The sequence below is a fragment of the Dermacentor variabilis genome, chromosome 1, assembly GCF_050947875.1.
Source record: "Dermacentor variabilis isolate Ectoservices chromosome 1, ASM5094787v1, whole genome shotgun sequence".
NCBI classification, from domain to species: domain Eukaryota; kingdom Metazoa; phylum Arthropoda; class Arachnida; order Ixodida; family Ixodidae; genus Dermacentor; species Dermacentor variabilis.
The window spans coordinates 275,118,043-275,135,302 of record NC_134568.1 but is presented as its reverse complement, the minus strand read 5'-3'; the positions used below and the strand labels follow the sequence as shown (position 1 = coordinate 275,135,302).

General features: G+C 47.4%; 1 protein-coding gene across 1 annotated transcript in view; it reads right to left on the bottom strand.

Annotated features, from left to right (window-relative positions):
* Positions 1-17,260, bottom strand: part of NK7.1 (homeobox protein NK7.1) — a 201,307-nt gene that overhangs the window by 56,839 nt on the left and 127,208 nt on the right. The window contains exon 2 of the mRNA XM_075676106.1: positions 14,734-15,104. Coding sequence (XP_075532221.1) covers positions 14,734-15,104 — 371 coding nt within the window. The remainder of the gene's footprint in view (positions 1-14,733; positions 15,105-17,260) is intronic.

The window sequence follows — 17,260 nt, the reverse complement described above, 5'->3', positions numbered from 1 at the left end:
GCAGTATGGAACTTTACAACCTGAACAGAAGATTGCTTTCGCAATCCACTAGGCTTAGCCAAGCTAAGCCTCTGCCAATTTTATTGTAACGAACCTGAAACTATGGAACATTTCTTTATAGAGTGTTGTAGGTTCGACGTGCACAGAAAACAACTTCCAGAAGGTCCCCTTCGCCAAATTGGATTGGTCATTACGGTCCCTGTGATACTGTCACTTTGGGCGTCGGCTCTAGGTCACTGCAATAGGAACGTATCTGATGCCATATTTAATTTTGTTTGTGAAACAAAGAGACTGCCATGTTAATTTGATTGTTTTACTTTCCTCAATATGAACACAAGAATATTAACTTCAAATTTTAATATAGCACAGCCTGAAAATTGATAACAACGATTAGTATTCATTTATTATCATTTCTAAATTACAAAATTCTGCTTCAGTATTCTGCCCTTACCTACTGCCGCCCAATTCAAGGCCGATCCCCCGTAGCGGGTTGAGCCATATCCGTAGGCACCAAAACAAACCAAACCAAGCTATTTGAGGCTCGAGCTGGTTGCCTAAGAACAAAAACACACCGGAGCAAATATTCAGAACAAGATGAGGCATATGTGTGCTGCAGCAAAAATCCGGATGTCACTCAGCATATCCTAATCGAATGCGAACAGATTCACCCACTGAGACCCGTAGGTAACGTGCACATTCCAGACGCACTTTTATTTAAAGTGGGTAGAAGCATCAACCGGTCAGTAGTCGAGAAAAGCAAGAGACGTTTAGAAATATTGGTGGAAAAAAAAAAGCAAGGAAGAAATTGATACGACTGGATTCGTTACAGGCATAGGCAGCGGTACAAGTTAGATAGAGAAGCTTTCAGGAAGAGAAGAGGCGTTAAGTAGATGTATGCAAAACTGGTAGAATGGAAAGCATGCATGGCATACCTGATTAACTCAAGCAGGCTAGGTGACTATTTGTCAACGCCCCGGTTCAAAGAGGATACCAATAGATCATCATCACCATCGTGCCCATTGCACATGTATCTCTGATGTGCATCAAGAACGACAGGAACCAACTTTCTATCCACTAGAGAGCCCAGCCGTATTCAATATAAGAAGCAAGTTGAACGGTCAGCGTTAAGACGTAAATAAAAAAGACGACGCCAGCGGCTCAACGGTTCAACAGCAGACTGTACAGGAAGATGAAATGCTCACGACCGAGCGTTGCGTGGTTCTAAATGGGTCGCACGAAGAAGCTCGGCGGCGAAAGCTAGGCGGATTTGATCGCGCGACCTCGTGCTTTGCAGCGCAACGTCCAAGTCACTAAGCAATCACAGCGGATGCCTTAACTGTTTATCAATAAAAGAAACGAAGTGTCTAAAGCTACGTCGGACGTACGCGCGAACAATCCAGTATGTCGCTCTAAAGATACGGCGGAATAGCGGGTCAGTAAGGAGAGCGCTGTTCCGCAAGCACATTTCACGAAGTTTCGCACTACGTTCAGCATACCAATGGTTAAAATGCGTAGAGAGCTGCTTATCATACACGCATACTATCGGTCATCACATGTTCGAGCTAGGAACCCGCTCAGACAAGAGGGAGAAGTACGCACCGTAGCGCGATTCAACATCAATCAGTGTTCGCGCGGCGGAACACTCTCTGTTCTAACAAAAAGGATGTTTAGAAATGGCTCTAGGCGTTAAATGCGTTATAGAGCAAGAGGTTAGAGTATAATGACTGTAAATCACACAGGAATCGGCCTTCGAAACCCTGAAATCAACAATAATGAAGCGGCAAATGCCCAAACAGTTTTGGGGCAGCGGTTAATATAACAACTGAAGTAGCTCATTGGCAGGCTGCAGCAGTGACTTAGGGGTAACGTGCTCGCCGGTGATGCTGCGGTCCTGGCTTCAAATCTCCGGCAAGGGTACATTTTTCTTTTGTCAAGTAATTATTTTTTTTCGCTTCCTCTCTCTCTCTCTCTCTCTCTCTTTGGCACTGTCTCTCACATGGCGAAAACATTTTCGCCACTTAGATATCGCAGAACACGCGGATATCGCAGAAATCGCACGTGCAGCAGAAAGCGAACGTCGGGGGAGCGAACGAATAGAACAGCGCGCCGCGCTACACGCGCGCGAGCGTCGCGCGCAGGCAGCGCATTTCAATCAACGCCGTGCACGGCCGGTCGCCCCAAGGCAAATATATAATAATAATAATATTTGGGGTTTTACGTGCCAAAACCACTTTCTGATTATGAGGCACGCCGTAGCGGAGGACTCCGGAAATTTTGACCATCTGGGGTTCTTTAACGTGCACCTAAATCTAAGCACACGGGTGTTTTCGCATTTCGCCCCCATCGAAATGTGGCCGCCGTGGCCGGGATTCGATCCCGCGACCTCGTGCTCAGCAGCCCAACACCAAAGGCAAATATATCTGTTTGCTTGCACTTGGTGGCGGCCGCGGTGTAGTGGTTATAGAATGCTCGGATTGGAAAGCGCAGGATTGTTGGTTCGGACGGCTTCTTTAGTGGCGCGAGCATCGAGTGGGCACTCTTTGTTTCTTGCGCAGCGCTTCCTGTTCGCCTTCTGAGACGACCGGGGAGGAAATTCAAAATAAACAACAACAAAAAGAAAAAAATATTACAGTACAAAATTCATCGGTTTCCTTACAGATATGATATCAGAGGATAAGTTTAGTTACAAGTTGAGTTAATTGAAGTGCCTGCATTAATTCAAATTAATTAGGAATCACTGATTACCTTTAGAGATCCGGCAGCCACGTAAGCACGACTTTGGGGAAATTCCTGGAATCCAGGATGTACAAATCGGAAGTAATGACGTCACTGATGACGTCACACACAAGACGGTGGCATGATATTTAACCGGCTAATTAATGGAAAACAGTTGCCTCCGACTTCGGTTCGTGCGTTGCGTTCGCCTAAAGTTAACCTAAAGAACACCAACGCCGATTTCCGAGTGCTGCTAAGAAAAATCTTAGTCGAAGATTGGGGTCGCGTACCACTCTTTTTCTTTTCCCGTCACGACGTGGCGTGGCCGAAGCAAACCCTGACAGGTCAATGCACGGGACAAACGAAACCACGAGCATGGCCGGCCCCCTTTCCTAGCTCAATTCCTAACTGCCTGTTCGTAGCAATTTAAGGATCACGCGTAGTCAAATGCGTGCTTAACTTTGTGATCAAGGTTTATTTCTTATTGTTTTGTCCCTTGCTGGCTTTTCTTTTTCTTCATTTTCTTAGTGCACTGTGTATTGCTGTAGCAGCTGTATTGAATGAAAACTTTAGTCGTAAGTTAGGGCATGTCCGGTCCACTTCTTTTCTTTTGTCCGCATCTTTTCGCGCTTTCCATTTTACAGTATATAGGATGCCCCGGCTAACGTTAGCCAAGCTGTTCACATAAAAAAAAGAGTAAAAAAACACGGCGCAAGCTGCGATTTTATGACCTATATGTATAGATTATTCCGTTGTCATACCTCTAACGACCAGACACCATAGGTGTTTTGATGGGAGTGAGATACAAGAACGCTCGTGTACTTAAATTTAGGTACACGTTAAAGAACGCTGTATGACGAAAATTTTAATTTTAGTCAGCAGTGACAGAGTCTTATTTAATCATAGTGCGTGCTCAACGCGAATGGTGGCGTACATTCTGTAACAATCGCACTAGCGATTACGCTGGAATGCATGCATAAATGTGTCCACACTCATGATTTAATAGCCGGCGCACGTACTGCATTCGAGGCACGGCAAGTATGTATGTTGCTCGGTTTCCTGGCCACAAGTTCGTCCAATAAAGAGCTACATTTTTAGCGCTTTTACCAGTTATATTCTTCATCGTGCGCACAAAGTGACAATGCACACACCTTCCTGATTGAAAATTAACCTGAGTCGTCTTGCGTACCTCGTATATATAGCCAACCCCACTGTATTTGTGACTGTGTCAGTATATTCAACGTTCCGGTAGCCGCAGTGCGACAGAAGTCCTCACAAATTCTAAACAGCGTAGGGATATCAGGATTACGTGCAATTAAATTTTAGCCTTTTCGTCAACTAGTTCGTGGGTCAAACAGCCTCATGCACGACCGAATGCAATGTGGCGTATATATGATTAATTTCTTGCATTACTGCCAGGACGCAGCGGAAAGAAATCGCGTCGCGAGCAGCTATATCGTCTGTGGCGTGCCATGTGGTGCTTGGCTCGATTCGGTAGCACCAAGCCACGTGACACGGGCTGAATGCGCGAGTCATATCTCCCTGCGAATCCACCTCAGCTTACCAACTCTGTGAATGTGCACTCTAAAAAACAGTTGCACCCTTTGGGGTGCATATTTGCGACACAACAGTAATCGCCATCTCTCTTGCCCGCATTTACTTTCTTTAACGCTGCAAGCCCGGTACTTCCAAGTCACGAACGGCATGCGCGTTATCAGCGTGACGGAACGTTCTCGACTGGAAAGTGACGAGCGCAGCGTTTTCAAGAAACGAAACGCAAGCAAGACAGATGCCGATTATTGCTGTGTGGCAAATATACACCCCAAAGGATGCAACTGTCTTTAGAGTGCACCCTGTAATTAAATGATACGCTGGAGGCTAACATCTCCAGAATATCATTAAAGCTTGTTTCTCTCTCAGTTACGAATGGTGAGAACATCTTGACGGCTGATGCGCTGCCGCTACTCAGGCCGCTGTTTGAATCTCGGGACAACTGCAGCAAAAGACAAGCATGTTTTCTTATTCTTTTGTAGAAACATACTTATTTGGCACACGTTTGCATACACGATCAGATGAACAAGATATCTTTACTCAAGAAGCACGTGCCTTCAGGGGTGTCTGTACTAGTTTGCACTGAATTATGTTGTTGCATACATGCATATATCAGTGGGGAAGAACTATATGTAGACCCCGTAACGTACTCGGTAACTGAAATGTGTTGCTGTTACCGAAGTGCGTTTTTTTTTTTTTTAGAATATACCACATCTACGCCTTCTTTATCGCGGCCAAACACAAAAACGCGGAGCAGGCCAGGTATACAATAGCTCAATCTCGTCGCACCAACACTTCTTCAGATAGAACAAAATGATCACGATTCCGCACCATCAGTAAGCGATGCCGATGCGTTACCTTCCCAAGAAGCAGTAAGGCTCCTTCGGTCGCTTGAAGAGGCGCTAAAGAGTTTCCTCTGCGGCGGCACGCAGCAGGCGCCGGCGCCGAAACACCAGCGCCGGATATAATTTGCTCGCGCCCGAGAGCGGCATTCATTACCATAATCGGCGAATTGGTTGGCGCGCGAGGGTCTGCTGTTCACCGGCGCCTTATTTATCTTGGGCCGCGGTATCTACCTCGCACCGCGCGCCGCGAGCCAGGAGGGGAGCTGCGCACCGGCACGGCCTCCACGTGACCGCGGCGGCCGGTATCGATTATCCATTTAAGGACATAACGTCATTAGGGATCGACTTACTAAGCAATATAAAGCGTAATGAGTATTTTAAAAACTGTATAAGTGGTCCGAGAAGGAAAAGCACTCTCCCGCGGCACGCCGTGCGCGATCAAAATGAGCCAAAGTGCTGAAGGCATATTAATTGGTTCCAGAAATAACGAAGCGTTTTTATTGGTGGCTGCCCCTTTCTCTCGCCTCCGCTCGAGCGCTCGCGGCGCGCGTTTTCGTTCCCGCTTCCTCTCGCTCCTCGGCGCCGCGTCGTGCTCGTCGTCTATCAATCTATAACTGCGAACGGCGCGCAGCAGTTGATAGAGCAGCGCGCGCGCCCCGACTAATTAATGCTGCGGCGGCGGCGGGGCGGAATATAAAAATGCAAATCACCCCCCTCGTCTCTCTCTCTCTCTCTCTCTCTCTCTCTGTACCAAATTGGGACCGCCTGCTTAAACGTCCACAAAAAAGGCCTCCTAAATGGAACTGGCGCGCGCGCGCAAGAAAAGCACTTTTTTTCTGCGCCGCGTTCGTCGACGTCGCGGGGAACCAACTCGCCGCAAAGTCCAAAGCAGGATGCCTCCCCGATTTGCCCGACACGTACCAAGTGCGCTCGCACGCTTGTCGAGAAACGCGAAAAAAAGCGCAGACCCCACTCACCGCCGCACGCATCGCCTCCATGCGTGATGGGATTTCTCATTAGGGGGTCAGTGCGGGGAGCGTCCTCTGTCCTGGCGGCCTTATTTCTGTTTTTTTTCTTTAACCGCTGGCGGGTATTTGCAAGTGTAATCGCCTGTCCGCGAAGCGGCAGGTGAGAGGCGTCTTAAGATAACGGAGTAAAACAGCACCAGGAAGTCCCTGCGCTTAAAGTGGTTTGGCGCCGGTGGCTTAAAATGCCGCATGTGTGCGCATACGATCGGCTCGACTCGGGGACGCTCTTGCCGAGCCATTTGTGGCGCGTCCCTAGAGGATGCTGTGAGAGAGAAATAATGAAGAGTAAACAACAAAGCTCTGCCTGTTCTGTGCCGCTTGAGCGCTGCTCCGGTATAAGCTTTTATTGCTCTTTATTACACGCGTGCCACAACGCGGCCGACACTACGCAGATTACGGACACAGGTTTCGCGAATGTAACGTGGGAGACTGGTGTGAGAAAGCAACGCGCGCATTGATATCGCCGTGGGACTTCAAGAAACATTAGCATAACCTCCGTAATCGTTTTCTTTTTAATCGCAGATGTTATGGTTCATGCATGCCTCCTTAACACCTGCCAAAACATTTGCTGGCTTATTACTTGACGTACCTTTTGCTCGGTATTAAATGTATTAATGAATGCTGCCTTTACATTTTGCTGCTCTTGTATTTAGGCGCACGTTGAAGAACCACAGGTGGTAAAAATTAAACTGAAGTCTCCCACTACGACGTGCCGGGCATGCAAAATGCCAGAATTCAATTAATTGATTTTTATCTTGCCTGCTTTGCTACAGCCACATCTTCCGTTAATTATCTTTGTTTGCTTGTTTGTTTTCTTGCTTGCTTGTTCCAAATCACAAAAGACGACACTTCAGTGAACCTAACTGTTCGCAGATTTCATGATTTAGCGAAGAAAGTTCTTAACATACGTGGATCAACTATTTTCTCAAGCACTGAACCAATCAGACTAAATTTTCCTGTCAGTGAATTTGGAATATATACTGCATAAGCTGCTTTTGATAACGTAGTAATAACCGTACGTGTACTAAACACACGGAGGGCCTTTGCAAAGGATCTCGGAAAGGAGCGGCCAGATGCCAGTGTTCCAGCTCCTCACGCAGCAAAAAAACCTCGCTAGGTGGCGAGAAACGCATAACAACCATTACCTAGGGAGACAATGATTCAGTAACAATAGAAATAATAACCGCCAAGATGCATTCTCGTAATAAGTTTCATCCGCTTTATAAAGAGCGAAACCATAAGGAAACGAGCATATTGCATCGTGTGCTATTACCAAACGCATGAAACACTCAGATGAATCCTCGTAGAAGACGCTACAGGGCGTCTCCATACCGTGACCCGTATTCGCGGTTCTTTCAGTGCGTCGCCACAAGAACGGAGCGTTATGCGGACCGACTTAGCTGAATGTGCCTCGCAGATCCCACATTAGCTCATTACTCATTCCGTCGGACAAGAGCCATCCTCTCGAGTTGGTTCGCTCCCCAGTGCGCCGCCCCGGGCGCTCCGACAAGAAGCGACACTGTGCGCTCATCGAGGAAGAGGACGCGCCTCGAAAGCCTGGCCGGCCTCAAACGCTTCCGACGGAACACAAACGGGCGGACAATAGTGGCGCATGTTCGGGCGGCAGGACACAAAAACAGCGCAGCACGTACCGGAAGAGGGCGAGTGCGAAACGGGCGCGCTTGCTAAGCGACACCAGATTAGGCCACTTAGCGGCTCCGCGCCCCGAGCGCGCGCGCGCGCTGTATAATACGGTGTCCCCGCAGCCGCCGCGAGCCCGCTTAGTTAACTCCTCGGGCCGGGTCCGTTCCTCTCGTTAAATGCGGCCCCTGGGCGCCTGCTCGAAGACGCGCGGCGACCTCGCGACGCCAGTTGGCGAGCGCCAGCCATTCCGCCCACTCGGAGAGGTACCACTTAGCGTCGGCCCGCGCCGGCCGGCCCTTCTGTCTCCATCGGCCGCTTGGTCCCCCGAGCCATTTGCTCCGGACTCCCGATTCCCATTAGGTATTTCTCGGCAATCAGAGGACCGGCGCATCCCCTTCCTTTCCGCTACTTAGGCGTCCTCGGGTCGTTACCGCGCCGCCGAGGAAGGCGGGGGAGGCGGCTGACAGAGCCAAGATCTGTCGACGACGGACACTGCCGGCGAGGGGCGCCGCAGCAAATCCAGGCCGGTCGGACACGGGACTCGGCTGCCCATTACCAGGCATCCTTTCCCTGCAGCGAGGACGTGAGCCGCAGCGGCTGCCGCAGCCTCTCGGGAGAGCTGGCGCACCATTCTTTTTTTTTCTTTTCTCTCTCTCTCTCCATCACTTGCGAACACCGTCGCGTGCCTTTTGGCTCGTATTGTTAACCATGCTTCTGACATTCCACACACGCAACCACGATGTTTTAACATCTTGCTAAGCTGAATCATCGAACATTCTGTGGTTGCTTAAAGTGCGACGCAGCTAGCACTCTTCGTCGTTGAGTGGCAGCCTAAAGTTTGGCATTTCTATAATACAATATCGTATATAACCGTGCTTAATTCTAGCATCTCTCGGAGAGAGTAACACAAGTTCCCTTTTTTAAATTTTTTTTTGTGCTAGAGAAAGGAAGCTACTATTTGATAGTACAAAAACTTTGCGACAGATCAATAAGATGGATCGGTGGGCTAGTTGGAAATGCATTCTTAGAAAAACTTAAAGCACTATAAACACACAGGACGCAGAAAAAGAACACACCACACGCGTTCACTCACAACTGAAAAGTTGTGAGTGAGCGCGTGTAGTGTGTGTTGCTTCTCTACGTCCTGTGTGTTTATAACGCTCTAAGTTTTTCCAATAATTTAGCTACAGATGTTGGACATTTTTCATGCATGAAGAATTTTGCACTGCCCTCCAACCAATATCGCCTACGCCAGTTTGCATTGTGAGATTTGACGTCTCGAAGACACCCCCGTGCTGTAAAGTACAGTTTAGAAAGAAGTGCTTTGGAATAAATTTTGACGAATCGGTTATCTAGCATGCACTGAAACCATACTACACTGCCGAAGTTTCCGCTACCATAGAAAAGCTTCCACCATGACTGGAGATCAAATTTGTCACTTTGCACCGATCGACGGTACGCCACAGCTCTTGAGCCATTGCAGCGGTTAGCATTGCAGCGGCAGCTATTTCGGTTGAAGCGAAAGCTAAGGTTGCCTGTGCATCCGTGTGCTGATGGTGCTTTGGTACACATTAAAGCAACCCGGGAGCTCAACGCTAATCCGCTGTCCTTCAGCGCGATGTCCTCCATACACTACGGTGTTTATTTCGAATGAGGGATGAAATTCCAAATTCGGATATGTATAATGCAATAACAACGTTAAGAACTTATGTTTGACCCATAAAATTACTAAAGCTTTCGGCCGCATTGTCCAGCACAGCCCAGCATGGGTCTTGCGAAAGGTAGGTAGATCTTTTTTATAGAAAATACGCGTGCTAGAATCTTTCGGAGGCGTATCTGTAGCAGCACTTTCAGAACCGCCTGAAGATGACATTAAGCAATTACGTCATTTGTTCTCATGCCAGAGGGGAACATACTTCGATTCACGAAGTAAGCCCAGCATCCGTCGGAAAGCAACGCGATGACCCATAAGACGAAACAGCGCATTCAGGACATTGCCACGCACGTCACGCCAGAAAGTGCAGAAGATTGATTGGTGGAACTTTATGGCTCTCCTATTGTAGCAGCCGGCAACCCCAGCAGTCAATGCAGCAACATGTACTTGAGGAAGGGTTTAGACTTTCGTTATACCGATTTCAGGTCGTCAAAAGATCGTCGCAACTCTTGTGTATATGTGTGCATGTCTCGCCGACGTAGTCGGCTCATGGTTCGACCAGCGCGCTGCCTATGGGCTATCCACTACGCGCAGGCGACTTAGTCAGCGAAATATGCAGGCAAGCCTCACCCAAGTACACTGAGGTCACATACAGAGCTCCCTGCAGGCTTTCACGAAGGTGCGCATCAAGGTAAGAAGGGCCACTGATTGACACAGCCCTGGCATCAGCTAGATGGAACTCACAGTCCTAGGCAAACGGCTGAGAAGCGTGGCAAGAACAGTGTTAAAAAGACGGAGCGATGAAACGTTGCCCAGTGAAATACCACGCGTCGCAGGGTGCGAGTCACCTGTTGCTACTCCGGCGCGTGCTTTCATCGGACAAAAATTGTGCAGAAAACAAAGCAGGCGACCCGAAATACAAAAATAATCACCTTATGTTGAACCGAGTTGAAAGTTTACAATGTATGCGTTAAAAAAAAACAAGGAAAAAAATTCGCGAAGTGCTTCTTTTGGCGAACAAATTCAAGAGACCATGCAAGGTATGCAATACTTTGCAGGGCTGAACCACGGTGGCGAAAACCACCCATGACATTGCTAAAGAAATTCAGCTCCCTCAGCATGACATGCAGGCAAAACAAAACCATTCATTCCATCAGCGCTCTGAAATTTGAAGTTGTTATAATGCTGGGAAGAAGTTGAATTGTTGCGCCGGGTCCTGTGTTGCCCGTCCAAAGCAGGCAAAATGGTATCCGACTCAGCCTGTTGAAGCTTGCAATTATACAATGTGTTTCAATTAAACTGGAGCCACGGCTTCATGTAACTGAGTATTCGCTGCGCAAATGTAACTAGCTCAACACTGCTGACTGTACTGTTTAGCAAATCAATGTATTTCTAGCATGAGATTAAGTCATTAATTAACAAAAATAATAAACATAAAAGTATTGATTGAAAAGGGCACTGAAACACTTTTTGAACACAGTAAGAAAACGATTCCGATATCAATACTGCCGTGAACATGCGCACCAAACATTGTTCGCTTGTTTGCTGCAGGGGTCCATAAAATCTCGCATAATAGATTGTTTGCTCTCTCCTGCGGCTTCCAAGGCCTTCTCTCTTTTTATGCCTTGTAATACATCAGCGACGACTTTAAAGCCAGCGCGACGGCCCATATTGACGCCAGCCATTGGGCTAACGAAAGGTCGCGCACGCATGCGCACCTTTCATGTCTAGGAAACTGTGGAGCAGTAGTTAAGTACCGCCCATTCTGTCACCATTGCACTCCTCACCACCAAACACAATTTCTTTTGTCATGCGCCAACCTCGAAGGGTCACCATAGGCGAACAGCGGAAAGAACAAAAAGAAAGGAGCGATAGGCAAATCTGCGCTGCTTCAGCTGTGAGGAAATTACACGCTGAAAGTGCATACAAAGGGTAACACTGTGCATTTCATGGGCCCTATAATGTAATGATATGCAGTTATGACTTTATTGTATTCTGTAGACGTCAAATATACGTAAGCTCCGACGTAAGCACGGACGGTGATCCGCAAAGTTGTTTCAAACGCCCAATCAAACGCTCTCCTCGTTTATAGGAGGTGACTTTTTTTTTTCGTTTCAAAGCGAATAGCATTGCGTGCAGCGGCAGGTTTCCCTTATCTAAGTGGTTGGCTGGAGGCGAGGAGCTTACAGAAGAGGAGAGGGTGTCAGTGGGGCCGAGATAGCACAGTGAAAGTAGATAATCTGGTGAAGAGTGTGGTGCCGGCGTCTCCAACTGGTCCGCTTCCCCTTGCTTAGCTTGAGGTGGCTGATCGACGATTGCGGCGGCATGCAACTGGGCGTTTAAAATTCCGCGAGAATGGGTCCTTAGCAAGGAATAGTTGACAAGGCGATGTCGCATATGTGTCAATACTGCCATACATTTTTTTTATTATGCGCAAGGAAATCAATTCTTGCCGGCAGCTACGAATAGCAAGCGACGGAGTGATCAGTGCACAGTCGTCTTCTATTCCTTCTGCAGCGGGGGAGTCCCTGGCTATTAAAAAAAAGTTCTGTTTTCTTCGACTTATTAAGGTATTTTTAGTGCATACACATCCCTTTGACGTCGTGTTTCCGCGGTTTTGTGGCGAAGCGTGAAAGACAGGCGAATTAGTCGTCACCCGAAAACATTTTCACAACTCGCGGAAAGTTAAAGTGGTAAAGGCATAGAATCGACAAAAAAAAAAGCTTTTTTTCTCTTGTTTGGCCCAATCATTCACAATCAATGCGTACACGTCGTCTTGAGATGGGGAGTTTTCACGGTTTTCGTGACATCTCCTGACAGATAGGCGAAGTAGGAGTGACCCCAAAAATGTTTCGCCAGTCGAGGAGGGCTAACGAAGTAAAATAGCAGATTGGAATCGTTATACGTTATAGCACTCTATTTCTCCTTTCATATTAGCTCTTTCTTCAACTTTTTTTTTTGGCGGGGGGGGGGGGGTATGTGTTCATCGGCATAACACTCATTCCAGCGTGTTTGTCAGGTTTCAGGAAAAGTATTTCAATATATATATATATATATATATATATATATATATATATATATATATATATTGAACAAGAAGAAGGGAAGTTAACCGAGGGGCCCGATTTTTAGTAATCATAAGAAGCGAACAAACAAAGACACGAAGGACAACATAGGGGAAATTACTTGTACTTAATAATTGAAATAAAGACATGGTAAATTAATGACAATGAACGTGGATGAAAAAACAACTTGCTGCAGGTGGGGAACGATCCCACATCTTCGGATTACGCGTGCGATGCTCTAATCTATTAAGCTACCGCGGCGCCGTTTTCCGATCCACCTTTTGGGGTATTTATGTTTTACCACTAAAACTTCCAAGGTTAGTTAAACTTTTATCAAGAATGAGTTTACAGGCGCGTTTCTACAGTGTCGTGATATCATGACGCAGAAGGTGGTCACGTGGGATCAGAATACTGTGACGTGTTAGCACCCCCTCTGGCTCGCTCTGTAGTGTGCTAGGCCGCGACAGCGACATAGGATACGATCGAGCGAGCCGTGGCGTCGCAATGTCTAGGGTGCAGACTAAATGTCTACACATTCCAACGTGTAACCTTCTGCGTCATGACGTCACAACACGAACAGCAGCCTTTAGGAAACGAAACAGAAACTGTCTGTAGAAAAGCTATTATATTCAATTTTCTAGGGCCTCCCTGAGGTATTTGTCATTTTTTTAGTATTTTTCAGTATTTCGCATGGGGAATAGGCAACCAGCGATGACCAGGAGGCGCTCGTATCCAGCAATTTTGACATTGCCCCTTCGGTGATCTCTTGATCTTCGCCGCAACACACTAAGAAGGAATTTTAAAAATTAGATTTGAAAAGATCGACTTACTTTTAACAAGTTTTTGTTAATAACGTCGAGAGGGTACTTTCTTCTAATAACATATGCATTTATGAAACTTAGTCGGCACTTAGTGCTACACTAAAGCAGTGTCTTTATCCTGACCAAAACTCTCCTATAAAGCGAAAGCGAAGTTAGGATAGTGCGGTAAATGCTTATAGTACTAGAACAAAGTACACTCTGGACGTTACTTATTGATACTTTTGGAAACTCGGCTAATCTTTTAAAATATATATTTTTTTGAAAATGTTGCCCATTGTGTTACTACTGCTTGTCCATTGCGGCGAAGCTCAACAGATTTTCGAAGGGGCAATGTCGAAAGTTCCTGGACATGACGGCAGTTTGAGTGTCCGATACTGAAATATGCTGATGCCATTCGATAGGGACGCCACGAAAATGGTACGATATCTTGCACGATCACAGCCGCGCGATAGTATCAACGCTTGATAACGCCGGCGCGTACGGCCAAGATCTGTGCGTGCCAATGCGCGTACCGAATAGAGCATGCACTGCTACGTTTTAGCACTCCAGTGGCCAGTCGGGTCTGACGCTGAACACGCGTCCCTCGAGATGAACAGTGAATTTTCTGGTGCGAAACCGAATCATCTCCTACCGAAAATTGTAAAAACGCCCGCTATGCTGTGTGTTACGGCGCTACTGTTGGCATGCGAAGCTTCAGCGCTGGTTGCCTATAGGGGTCTAGGACCTTCATTTAACGCTAACCAGATGAAAAGTAGAAAATATCATGGCAGTACTCCTAAGAAGAAATAAAAAGGAGCGCCTCGCCCCTCAAAGTCGGCTATGCTCATGCGTCAAGCAATTTTTATCATCAACTGCTGCAGAAGAATTCACATGGCATTTCGGTGCACTTGGCATTTTGGTGCAACCACATCACGCTCCTGCATGCTATGGTTGTTACAACACGCGCACTACGTGTCTCGACCATGCTGAACGCCGTTTCAGCCAGCCGTCTTCAACGAAGCTACGCATGCTCTAGCTGTGGCGGCCGTATCAGCGCGGTCTCATCTTCCTGTACAACGCGCCACCCCAGAACCCCCGAAGTGTGATAACGTAGAAAAGCGCTATGGCTCGACGCCACAAATCTGCGCGCGCCATCAAGAGAGTCGCACTTAGGGAATCTCGTGACCAGAGGGAAATCTCCATTAGGAGACGCTCGCTGACTAGCCTGGATAGTCTGCACGCGTACATTCATCGCGCGGAGCTAAATGCCGCAGAGCTCAGTGCATGCATCGCAGTTTAACTGGTTTCTGGTTTCTGGCACGCTTCCGCGCTTGCGATGCCTTCACTGCAGTGCACTACTCTTTCGAGGCGGCAGGCAATGCCGATCACGCACTTCCGCGTTGGCACTCATTAGTCTGCAGCTGCACTCACCTGCGTCTCGGTGACGTTTAGTAGTTTAGCCATCTCCGCGCGCTCGCTGGACGACAGGTACTTCTTTATCTCGAATTGCCTCTCGAGTTCGAAGATCTGTCGCCCCGTGAACGTGGTGCGCGCCTTCTTCTTGCGGGCAGCTTTGTCGCCACTTTCTCCGCCGTTGACGGGGCTCTCCGAGAGCCGGGCCCGGCTCGCCGGGTTCGGCTGCTGGGCTCCGGGGCTGGCGCCGGACGGGATGCCGGGGCTGCCGCCCGGGTTGGTCACGGCGGGCGTCGGTGACGCCGCCGCCGACGGCTGCTCGGACTCCCGGCCTCCCGGTTCCTTCTTCCTCTTGGCGCCCTTTGGCACGGGCGCTGGCCGCTGCACGCCTGCGAGAAAGAACGGCGAGGCGTTTACCCGTATGCCGGAACACGAGCGTGGCAATGTTCGGCGCATTTCCCGATCTTTCACGTGTCAAGCATTAGGCGATAGCACGCACCAAAGCGAGGACAAAGCACGCTGTAGGTGCGGCGAATGGCACTTTATTTTCCCCCCAAATCGTTTGTTCTGCAGCGGTCAACGTCCGTTATGCTTCAGACGAAAAACGACCTTGGAGTTTCAGCTTCCTTATACGGTTGTATCGCAACAGCTGCCGTTCGTTGGTGATTAGAATATGTAGGGTGCTGTACGGTGCCTTTCCATATTAACTTCTGCTGCTCTTTTTTTTTTCTCACTGTTGCACAAGGTACCTCAAGAAGCTCAGCAGTGACAGTGATAGAAAGAGCTGCTAAGAAAAAAAAAATGCTTTTTTTTTTTGCTATTCGCGTTCTTTGAGTCTTGCTGTTTTACTAACACAGCCAGTATGGGAAACTCATCCACGTCACCAGTAGAGATGTACGCATATGCATTCAGAAATGGAGGTTCTCGTGACAGTTGAAATGAAATTGAAACTGCCATATACACACATAAACGTGAAGCCATTCATGCCATCTCCGTAATCTTCTAAAGGTTAAATCAAGATATTATTATTCTTATTATCTGCTGTCACTTTACTTTGGCGTCAAAGATCTGCGGTTTGCAAGCATGTATAGCCTGGCTGCACGGAAAGAGACGAGTGAATCCGAGCAAGCATCTTCTGGTAGAAATACAATTGCGTACGCTTCCCACAGTCTCCAATCGGGGAGCTGAAGTGGGTCAAGTTACTTTCACAAATCAAAGGAAATAAAAGCACTTAAGATAGCCACGAAATTAATTTATTTATCATCGATTACCATCCTTCATGCGCACTGATCCCCTTACGTGCGCCAGCGCACCATAGAATGGGAGGATATTGCTGTAACGCAAGCACGGTTGAATTCATACAAACACGATGCAGAGCAGCCACAATATTGAGAGGCTAGCTGAGTACAACAGAAGCCCAGTTAAGTACTACAACAGTTTGCTAGCTGAGTACAACAGAAAAGCAGGGATAGCGCTCGCACCATCTGAGGAAAAGTGAACGGGTCGCGGACACTGTCACCAGCACTTAAGTACACGCTCTTTGGGAGCAAGAAATTTGATTTCACAATATAGTTGTCACAGTGTTGGCATTACAACATACGCGGTTAGCGGAGTTTTATGAAGCAATATGTAGTTATAAATTTGTATTTCTTGAATTACATCAACCTTTATGCTTACATAACCTTGGTAGTTGGAAAAGCCCTTCACAGCTATTTCATTAAAAGAAAGGAAAGTTTTAACCGAGGAAACAATATAAAAATATTACTTTATTGCAGAAAGCGTAATAACTCCCTATTGTAAATAAATGGTGCTGACTTTGAGCAACGCTGTAACACGAACGTACGCACTGATAATGAGACCGTACCAAAGCGTACGGACATTCCGTGGCTACCTGGGCAACTAACAATTCTTTCAGCTCGACATCGCGCAATCGTTCCCAGTATTCATTTCTCGAAAACGTACATACGCTCCTTGTTTTATTCAGCAATCATTTCAATGAGGTTGCCAACATGAAAGAATGTGTCCAAATCCGCAGTGAGAGGCCGGCTAACGTCAATCAAAACTGGAGCTACAAGGTAGAACGCACCGCACACACTGAGAGAATGGGCAGAAATATGTTTAGATTGGTTGCGTGGGTGAATGAACATACAGGCAGTTTTGTAGCGCCTGCTGTTGAACACGCACAGTGACTTTCAGCCCCCAGTACACTTCATGCGCGAAATACAACTTTGCCAGCTATAAAAAAAATGTTCGCTAAAACACTCGCGGCCTGTATGTGCCTTTGCGGAAAACTTTTTCCCTAACCATATAGTTTTCAAAAGTTGCATCTTTTTGCTATTTTTTCTAGGCTTTTAGTGCCTCGTGAAGCGTGAATTTTTATTCTAACCTTGAACACCCTGCTACTGATGTAAACTGTATCATGTATCTTCTCTAGGCGTGTAACGTTTCGCAGGTAAATTGAAGTTGCCAAGTTGTTTTCGCTTGCTCTTTTCTTTCTTTTTTCTTTGACCATTGCCTCTGCACGCTCTTTTTCACTTCTCACTTA